Source organism: Sapajus apella, unplaced genomic scaffold (genome assembly GCF_009761245.1).
Source record: "Sapajus apella isolate SASKATOON/1434 unplaced genomic scaffold, GSC_monkey_1.0 scaffold8, whole genome shotgun sequence".
Lineage (NCBI taxonomy): Eukaryota > Metazoa > Chordata > Mammalia > Primates > Cebidae > Sapajus > Sapajus apella.
In genome coordinates, this window is record NW_022436948.1 from 9,833,812 (window position 1) to 9,844,251 (window position 10,440).

The 10,440-nt window shown below is 44.6% G+C and overlaps 1 protein-coding gene and 1 non-coding gene across 2 annotated transcripts; both read right to left on the reverse strand.

Moving 5' to 3' along the window:
• Positions 1-313: 313 nt before the first annotated feature.
• Positions 314-3,556, reverse strand: LOC116550843 (carbonyl reductase [NADPH] 1). The gene is made up of 3 exons (XM_032276935.1): positions 3,074-3,556; positions 2,405-2,512; positions 314-1,039 (listed from the first exon to the last, which is right to left on the reverse strand). The coding sequence occupies exons 1-3, from the start codon at positions 3,360-3,362 to the stop codon at positions 603-605; spliced, it is 834 nt and encodes a 277-aa protein (XP_032132826.1). The 5' UTR covers positions 3,363-3,556; the 3' UTR covers positions 314-602.
• Positions 3,557-7,372: 3,816 nt separating this feature from the next.
• On the reverse strand, positions 7,373-7,477 carry LOC116551094. Its single transcript, XR_004268717.1, has one exon. It is a non-coding gene; the product is annotated as a U6 spliceosomal RNA (small nuclear RNA).
• Between the last annotated feature and the right edge of the window lie 2,963 nt (positions 7,478-10,440).

The following is a 10,440-nucleotide window of genomic DNA, read 5'->3' on the forward strand; positions in this document are numbered from 1 at the left end:
CTCTGGCTTTTTAAAGAGACCAAGTCAGCTGCCTTTGCCTTTGTGGTACTGTCTATGTTTTCCTAGAGGCTGGGATGGGCCAGGGCCAGCTGTGCTCACTGGCTTACATGCTGTCAGCTTTTGTTACACAATGCGAATTTGGAGAGTTCCAATGGACTGTTTGACCTACAACATTGAAAACATTGAGTAACTGGCCCTTTCTTTACTTTCTGGGTTTGCTCACCCCCGAGTTGTACTGTCCCTTCCCTTGACCTTTTAGGTTGATTGTACTTGAGACAAAACTTATTTAGCATCTAGACAATCTGTACAAATGGACACTTATAAAGAACCATTTATTCATCTGTTGATTTTCATTATTTTCATTAATTACAATCTCTCTCTCTGCATCAGAGGAAATTATAAGATGCCACAGATTTAGGTAGTCACAGATTTAGGTAGTCAACTGAGTGCGTAGCCTGCTCAATTAGTAGTGCATTAATAAGTACTTGACAGAGATATATATTTTTTCTTATATAAGGGTATTTATGACATTGTAAATGCCCTTTGGGTCAACGCAGGACAGCATACAAAATGGGGCCCATGGATGGAGCTGTGAACCCAGCTCACCACTGTTCAACTTTCTTCTCTGAAACAAACTGTCCATGGGGCCCCTCAGCATCTGGGGGCAAAAGGGCCAAGTACACAGGGGTCTCTGCTCCTTCTTCTGGGCTCTTGGTGGCATTGGGTCCCGCCATGTCGGTTCTTACCCACCCTGGGCAGCAGGCATTCAGGAGGATCTTGTCTCCTTTCCTCTGCTCACTCAGTTTCCTGGCGTGGATCCTGGACAGCACGGTGACGCCGATCTTTGTCACCCCATATGCGGTGTTGGGCCAGCCTGCTTTCTGGTGCACTCCCTTCTTTGTATCCTCCACGAACTTGTTCATGAGCCCCACCAGCTCCTCCTCAGTGATGGTCTCACTGCGGAACTTCTGCTGCAGCTCAGGGCTGCAACTTTTAAGGGCCCTGAGACTCACGGTGCTAGATACATTCACCACTCTCCCTAAAATACACCACAAAGCATTATGTAGAAAGGTGTGCACTCATCCTGTAGAAAGGTGAATGCCAAATTTGCTGGGATTTTGGAGCAGCAAAGGTTCATATGAGAGACAGTTACTGGATGAGTTCCAAGAGGAATGAGCATAGGTGTGATAGTTGCATAAAGAACTTCATCCCTGCCTTCAAATTGAGGCTGAGTGGAGTCAGGTGAGAGTTGGAAGAGCTGCCCTTTGACGTCCTGGTGAACCAAAGCCTTAGAAGTAGCACAACTTAACAGGATGACAGGACGTGGAACAGGATAAAAGCTGAGAGTAAGCTATACATGCAAGTACCCAACTCGAAGGCACACATTTAAATTTTTCTAAAAGTGGCTGCTTAATTGCTGTGTTTTTTAATGGGTGGGTTCATCTCTTGTCCCATTACTTAGGGTAACTATCACAGCAGTTCACAACCAAAGAAATGTGATAGTCATGTCCAGCACCCTGAGCACACTGAAGGGGAGTTAAAATGAGCCCGGAGTTAAGCAGGGACAGATTATGGACATCTCTGTGATCCATGCTAAGGGCTTGGACTTTCCTCTTGAAGGATTTTTGGGAGAGGCATGACCACACAGACAGTATGCAGGATGCTGGGAAAGGAAAAGACTCAAGACCGGAGGCGTCTTGTGAGGGTTTGCAGTCGTCCAGAGGGACAGCAGAGGGCCTGCTGTAGAGCCGGGATGAGATGGATTCAGCAGAAACTCAGTGGGCACAACTCCTAGGACCTGTTAAGTGATGATGAGGCGTGGGGCATGGTGACCTGCAAGACCCTGGTGGGTGGATGGTGGGGTCAGTGTCCAGATGACTTAGGGAAAAGGATAGGGATTCTCTGGAAAGATCTTAGATTATGGGGAAAGGCATCAGGAAGAGATGGAAAGGCAGGAAGACAACTATGTGGTTGGGAGCTTCAGGAGTGTCCCAGGCAGGTGACAGATATGAATTGGTGGTAGTAAAAGCTCCACCAGCCTGAATAAGATCAGTCTGAAAGAGCAAAGAAAGGGTACAGGATGGGCTCCCATGCTGACAGACACAGAGCAAATAAAGAGCATCTCTCAGAGGAGACATTTGAGCTAAGACCTGAAGGATAACAGAGAGTCAGCCAAGTGTGCAAAGCCCAGTGGGACAGGGAGGACCAATGGCCAAGGGAGTGGGAGAAGTCAGGACAAAGTCCTGAGGCAAAATGGCACCTAGCTGCTGGCAGGAGACACAGCCCAAAGTTCTGTGCTTCTGCAGCGTGGAGAAGAAGCAGGGGCCTGCAGAAGAGATCCCAGGCAGGCAGGGGCCAGATCAAGCCCCAAGCAGAAGGCGCGGCTGTTTCCCATCAGACTCACCGTGGGGTTTTATTAGAGGGAGTAACTCTGTGCAGACATCTCGAGTACCAAAGAAGTTTGTTTTCATCGTCACTTCAGCTTGAATATGAAAGGGTGTGGGATCAGCAACTTTTAGGAGAGAAAGAGAACACAGTTAATAAATTGTACATATAGGGTAAAAGTCTATAGAATGACACTGAAAAAAAAAATTAGTGCCTTCTGCCTAAAGTCTGTGTCTGGTTACAGTGTTGAGCCAATGTCAATCTCCTGGTTTGATAACGTTCTAGTATTTTTGTAAGATGGTACCATTGGGGGAAGGAGGATGAGGGGGGCACACACCGGATCTTGGAGTATTTTTTTGTTGTTGCAATCTATCGTTTATTTTAAAATTAGTTCAACATTCATCCAATTGCCCTAAAGCTCAATTCAGAAAAACTGAAAAAGTTACAGAAAACCTCAAGAGGCTGAGCCAGGGAAACACAAAGTTCCCGTTGGCTGGAAATCTCTCTCTCTCTCCATGGATTCTGCACTCCTTACATCTCCTAGCTCCTCCCTGTCCTCCCTAGGGTGCCGTTCTGGACCTCGCAGCCGACAGGGGCCTCAGTGCAGCGCTTCTTCGACAGGCGCAGCCCACCCTGGCAGAAGGCTGTCGGGGAGGCCAAGTCCCCTCGGAGGACCCCAACCCCTTACCCTTGAAGGCGATGCCCGCGTTGTTGACCAGCACGTCCAGGCCTCCGTACTCCTTGCGCAGGAAGTCGCGCAGGGCGCGGATGCTCTGCAGGTCGTCGATGTCCAGCTGGTGGAAGCGCGGGCTCAGGCCCTCCGCCTGCAGCTGCTGCACGGCCGCCTGGCCCCGCGTCGCGTCCCGCGCCGTGAGCACCACGTCCCCCGAGAACTGCCGGCACAGGTCGCGCACGATGGCCAAGCCGATGCCTTTATTGCCCCCAGTCACCAGCGCTACTTTGATGCAGGATGACATGGCTGAACGGGGCTTGCGGGACACCTGCGTGGAGAGCAGACCAGGCTCAGACCCTGGAGCCGAATGGCATGCCCGAGAGGCTGCGCGGGTGTGGCGGGCGGGGGCGCGCACCCGTAGGTTATACGTCCGGCCGCTGAGCGCGCAAGCGCAGGCTCAGGCTCCGCCCCTGGATGGGTGGGGCGGAACCACCCCTACCCCTTCCCACCGGAGCTTTCTCGGAGCAGGCGGACAGCGACCCGGCCTGAAGTTGTGAAACTCGCTGGCTGAAGACCAAGGCTGTCTCTAGCTGCTGGCTGCCCACATGGCAGTGAAGAACCATTCCTACTGGCCACGTCCCTAGATCTGAACTCACTGCATGTCTTTGGTTCTCTGAGGGGTTTTCTTCCTATTCTTCAGATGTTCAATCATTCCTAGTTGTGTTTGAAGAAATAGGACGTTTGTAAGTTTTTTTTTTTTTTTTTTTTTTTCTAGTGTTCTGAAAATATTACTGCAGGAACTGCAGTGTCTGGAGCTAGAGTTGCGGAAGCTAGAAGAAAATGACAGGTCAGGGCATCAAGTTTTTGTTGATTTCCCCCCTAAATATATGAAAGCAAAGCTACTGACATATCCGTAGCCAGATTTTCCAATAATGGTGGGAAACATTTACTAAATCTTTACAAGGTTACTTCTCTGGGCACTTGCAGGGCCATCAGTTTACCTGTGCACAGGTGTAAGGAGGTTTCACAGCCCTATTTTACACTGAAAATAACACTCTGGGATGCACCTTTTAATCCCCATCTTAAAATGAAGAAACAGGAATCCATCCTCAGAGTTTATAACTTAGTTCAGTGGTGGGAAATTGTTAGACAAAGGCCAGGGGTTTGGTCTAGATCCGGTAGTTTACAACACAGAAAGCCAGTCCCTATTATTGCCAGGGAAGAAGGCATTATTCGGTTGCTACAGCCTAGGGGAGGAGATCAGTCTCAAATCCATCTTCTCAACTGATTAAAATTAGGATATAGTGGGGAAGAAATGTAACTGCATACGGGAAAACAGGACTTAGGGAGAGGTAATGAGTGGGTCAACAGGCATCAGTTAGGCAGTTGTGGCAAGTGAGGGGTCTGGTGTCTGTGCAGTTGTGGTGATCTGATAAGTTTCACTTACTTGATGCTATCTGGGAGGCCTGATGGCTAGTTTCCTAAGGAACTCAGATAAGACAAATATAAATTCCTCAAGTTTTTAGACAGAGAGGGTCAATTTGTTTATCCAAAAGAGACCATAAACATGTGTTTTGTGAGACAATTGCGTGGTTTCCAAATGAGTGTTCTTCCTTCCTGCTTACAAGGGAACAGGGAATAAGGTCAAGTTTCATTTCTGTGCTGTCCCCATAGGTTGCCACTATCACAGACGGCCATTTAAACATAAATTCAAATTAAGCAAAATTAATGCAATTTGTAATTCAGCTTTTTAGTTGCACTAGCCACATCTCAGGTGCTCAATGTGCACATGTGTTAGTGGTCACTGTATTGGGCAGTACAGACTTAGGATATTTTCCTCTGTGCAGAAGGGTCTGTTGAGCAGCACTGCTTTAAACAGATTGCAGTTACACTGCAATTTCAAGGTAGGTTTCCAATCAAGTCACTTTCAAACAAGTTAATAATCAAGGAAAGACCCTTGCTTTTTTCAACTGAAATTTTTGTTTAGATAATTATAGATTCACATGCAGATGTAAGAAATAATACAGAGATTCCTTACCCTTTCCTCCGTTTCATTTGATAGTAACATATGCAAAAGTGTAGTACAACATCACAATGAAGATATTGACAGCAAAACAATCCACCAGTCATACTCAGATTTCCCCAGCTTGATGTGTACTTTTGAAGATGGAAATTAAATAATAGCAATAATAGTAAAAACAAAACCTTATAATTTGTAGTTGCTGTATAATAAATTTTGCTGTGTTGTGTGCTGTTTAATATAAAACCTAACACCCAGCTCTGCTTAAAACTAACCAACTCCCTGTAAAACCTACCTTACCTATTCTCACATTCTCAGCAAAGTTTCCAGGCATCTCAAGACTCCTGTTTTTCTTGCTGACTGGCTGCAAGGTCACAGGGCAAGATAACATCCAAAAAATGTACAGTGCATTTCTCAAAGTGCAATTTTTCAAAAGTAATGTACATCACAACACATGTTGCAAATTAATTAACTGTTCTTTGTTCTGACTTCTGTAAACTTGTTAGCTGCTACGTCATCCTGAATGTACAAAAGTACCTCATTTTCTTTCTCCGGGGCTCAGACCCCGGATGAGATGGGATGGTATGCTAATCCTCTGAGCCGGTGGCCACATTAATAACATTCTCCTGTTTCACCCATTGGTTTCTCTGGTCTCCTGGATATTCTGTAACACTTTGTGTGTGTGTTTAGTCCTATATACTTTTATCAAATGTTGGTTTGTGTATCCAACATGACAGTTAAAAGATAATGTTTCCATTAGCACAAAGAGCCCTCCTGTTACTCTTTTATGACCAAACATACCTCTCTATTACTCCCCAAACCAACTCTATTTCATGGCAACCACTAATCTGTTCACCATTTCTACAAGTTTGTTGCTTCAAAAATGTTAGATAGATGGAGTCATACAGTAAGTAGTGTTTGTTTTTTTCCCACTCACTCACTCTGATAATTGAGAGCTCTGTTTTGCATTTTCTTTCCTAGTCCAGTGTGTGTGTGTGTTTGGTCTGTCATTGGCTGGCTTCTCTCCGCCTCATTAGCCCATGTCTTCTGTAGCGGGGGGGGGAGTCAGTGTTACAGTGGGATGGATTACATTTATTTATTAAGAGGGCCAGTCAGCAGTAGCACATGGTGTACGGGGAACTTTGGACAGGGTGAGGGTCCTGCTGTTTCAAAAGGCAAATCCTATGAGGGCAATGAATCATGAGTTTGAGTCCGATTTATTTATTTTTTTTAGGACTGGTACCAACATAAGAATTGACAGGTACATTGGGCAAGATGCTCCAGAAAATATATAAAATATGTATTAACAAGGATGTACGATATGATAAAGGTGGCCTTAATAATTAGTGAGGGAAAGAATTATTCCAAAATTGGCCCTGGGGAAAGGGCATAATGGTTGGAAACAAAAAAGATCCCAGCAGGGTGTGGTGGCTCACGCCTGTAATCTCAGCATTTTGGGAGGCTGAGGTGGGTGGATCAACTGAGGTCAGGAGTTCGAAACCAACCTGGCCAACATAGTGAAACCTTGTCTCTATTAAAAATACAAAAAATTATCTGGGTGTGATGGTGGGTGCCTGTAATCCCAGCTACTAGGTAGGCCGAGGCAGAAGAATTGCTTGAACCTGGGAGGCGGAGGTTGCAGTGAGCTGAGATAGCGCCATTGGACTCCAGCCCAGGTGACAAGAACGAAACTCCCTCTCAAAAAAAAAAAAAAAAAAAAAGAAAGAAAAAGAAAAAGAAAAATGATCCCTGAAAACATATACTAAATAATTTCTGAAGAGAAACAGTGATTTATAAATGAATCCATAAGACAACTAAAAGAAAATAAAGGTAACATTTATGTTTTCAATAGGGGAAAGTGCTTTATTTTATAAGCATAAAGACAGAGGAAGAATCATAAATGTCTGATGGGTTTGACTATGGGAAACTTTTTGAAAATTTGTTTTTGAAAAGTGTAATTTAAAGCCTGTGAATTAAGCTCTACTTGGATGATTTTGTATTGTTTTCTGTGTTACATCTGGGTCTTGATTCTGGTGGCGTGTGTGAGAAGGCTCTCATACGTAGCATCTTGTCTGGATTCTGAACAATTTAAGAAATAAAACAGAAATTTAAAGATGGAGTTTCCAGATCTCGGCTATTACTGCTATTGGCTAAATTGGAAGACACACCTTAGTTGTGAGAATCAAAAGTCTGAGACTATATTGGCTCTATATAGGTAAAGAATTTTATCACATCAATTAATCTGGGGAATACATTCGTCATATCTTTACTACCCACTTTTTTTTTTTTTTTTTTTTAAAATTAAATGCTTCATGAATTTGCATGTCATCCTCATGCAGGCACCATGCTAAATCTTGTCTGTATTGTTCCAATTTTAGCATATGTGCTCAAACCAGCACTACTACCCACTAGTTGAAAGCAATCAAACAACACAGTTTCCACAGCCATAAAAAGAATGGAATCATTTCCTCTGCAGCAACATGGATGCAGCTGGAGACTATTGTGTTAGGTGAATTAACGAAGAAACAGAAAACCAAATAACACCTGTTCTCACTTGTAAGTGGGAGCTTAATATTTGAGTACCCAGTGACACAAAGATGGGAACAATAAACAACTGGGGATTCCAAAAGGGAGAGGGGTAGGCAAGGGTTGAAAAATGACCTATTGTGTAAAAAACCCAAAACACAGTTCCACGGTGTATATTAAAAGAAAAGATGATGTTAAATTACGAACAATGAGGCTCTCTGGGTCGTTTGCCATGCTTATTTGCCCTCACGGAATTCTACATGACACTGGCTATGCTCCTCTTTCATTTTATGCTTGTTTACAATGTTCAATAAGCCTTCCTAGAGGGGTAGACCATGGACTTTGAGACCTGGAATCAATCTGTGGCTCAGGTGCATAGTAGTTATGTAACTCAAGCAATTTACTGAATTCTGTGAAAGATAAAGCCAGACACTAAGGTGATAAGGACAGATTTTAATCAGTAACGAACTACTGTAATGGGAAAGAGGGTCCAGTGTGAACGACCTTTCATTTGTACAGAGGCGACCGTGCCTTTTAAAGGGAGAATGAAGGATCAGGAAGTGGAAGCAGGGTTGCTCACTAGAAATGTTGGTTAGGCCAGCTGTGTCTGATAGCTGGCAATTAGCAAAGTTAGGATTCTATTCTCCCACTCTGAAGACTGAAAGACAGAGGTCTCAGCATTTCTGATGAATACGTTTCAAAGGAATGGCTTTCAGGCTCTTGAAAAAGACACTCTTCTTTTTTTTTTTTTTTTGAGATGGAGTTTCTCTCTTATCTCCCAGGCTGGAGTGCAGTGTCACGATCTCGGCTCACTGTAACCTCTGACTCCTAGGTTCAAGCAATTCTCCTGCCTCAGCCTCCTGAGTAGCTGGAACTACAAGTGTACACCACCACGCTGGACTTTTTGTATTTTTAGTAGAGACAGGGTTTCACCATGTTGGCCAGGCTGGTCTTGAACTCCAGACTTCAGGTGATCTGCCTGCCTCGGCCTTCCAAAGTGTTGGGATTACAGGCATGAGCCACCGCGCCTGGCAGAGAAACACTCCTGAGTCACAGGAGTTACATCTCAAAGGGACAGAGGAAGAATTCACAACTGTAAGCCCTTTTCAGTAAATGCTTTAAGAAAGGGCAGTCAGGGGCCTATTGTCAGAAGTTGGTTAGTACAAACACCAAATTTTTGGCAGCCTATACATTCTCTGGAAGGGGCTAGAGTCATCCTAGTGGTGCTAGGGTCATCATAGCCATGCAGCTTTGAGCTATGTTAAGTTAACCCCCCCACCCATGTATAAATTTAGAAAAGGAGATGGAGACTGTTTCTTCCAAAGGGTTACAACCTGCAAGGTAGCCATTCCGGAGGCTGGGGAGCTGCCTCCAGCAGAAACTCAGAGACCAGCACTTTGAAGGAGGAGGCTTTGAGGTAGGAGCTTCATGTGGAACAGGTTGGCTAAACCTATACATTCAACAGGTTACAGGAGGAGCTATGAATATTCATGAAGGTGGTCCTGCTACAAGTGTATTGAAGAAACATGCATGTAACATACAACTCATGTATATTCACTTGGGGATGGTGACTTAACATTTAAATGTATTATGATTAGGCCCTATATGTCTAAAGGTCTTTCAGGACATAAAGACATGCAAGTGCACAGCCTCTGTAAACCAGAACCAGTGCATTTCATAGTCAGTGATCTTCTTATCCGGAGAAAGTTATTGAAATCAGTCTCTTGTCTAATCAAAGTTGTAGTTATGGCTTGTGGGTAAGAGTTAAAGAGGATCAGGTGCAGTGGCTCAGACCTATAATCCCAGCACTTTGGGAGGCCGAGGCGGGTGGGTCAAGAGGTCAGGAGTTTGAGGCCAGCCTGACTAACATAGTGAAACCCCATCTCTACTAAAAGTATCTAAATTAGCCAGGTATGGTGGTGCGTGCCTGTAATCCCAGCTAGTTAGGAAGCTGAGGCAGGAGAATTGCTTGAACCTGGAGGTGGAGGTTGCAGTGAGCCGAGATCCCACCACTGCACTCCAGTCTGGGACTCAAAAAAAAAAAAAAAAAATGTTAAAGAGGAAAGAAACACAAAATGCGCTGGCAGTTGAAGACAGATTTACTTTAGATGAAACCTGAGAGGAGCTCCTGGCCCACTTTGGTCAGGAGTGCTTTCTCTTACAGATTAAGAGTATATATTGGTTTTAGGGTGAGGGGGCTTATCAAGCAAGCTTGGAATGTTTGTGCGTGGAGACATTTACGGTGGTTTGGAATCTCTCTGGGAGGCAGGGAGGCATCTTGGGGCAGACATCTTTCCAGCCCAGAGGGGAATTATCTCGGGGCTAGAATCTTCCCAGCTGGAGGGGGGTTTATCTTGGGTTTAGCAGGTCTCTGGTCGGGGAGGAGTTTGGGATGTTTCTGGTTGGAGATGTTATTTGTGGTTTATGGTCACGCTGGCCTTAGCCATTAGGCTGATGCCCTTTGGATTTAGGTGTTTTTTTTTTTTTTAATTAAGGTGAACTTTAGAATGAGGGGCTTTTCCAAAATGGCAATGCTCCTGCTTTGTCATTGTGGAAGAGCGGGTTGGTTAGATGGCGTCTGGTGGTGTATGGGTGGTAACTGCTTTACTATTGCTTATGGGGAGGCCAGTGCTTGTTTGGCTGCTAAAGAAAAAGAAAAGCCTTGTAGCCATTAGAACAGAACTTATTCTTGGAGTGACTTAACTCTTGCCTGGCATGGCCTTAGGTCTTGTTTATAATTTTTGTATCTTATTGCCACAAAGAGTCTGTTCTGTCAGTCTCCTGGTCTCTGTTTTAACATCAATGCTGGCCAGTTGTGTTTAAACTGTAAGAGAGG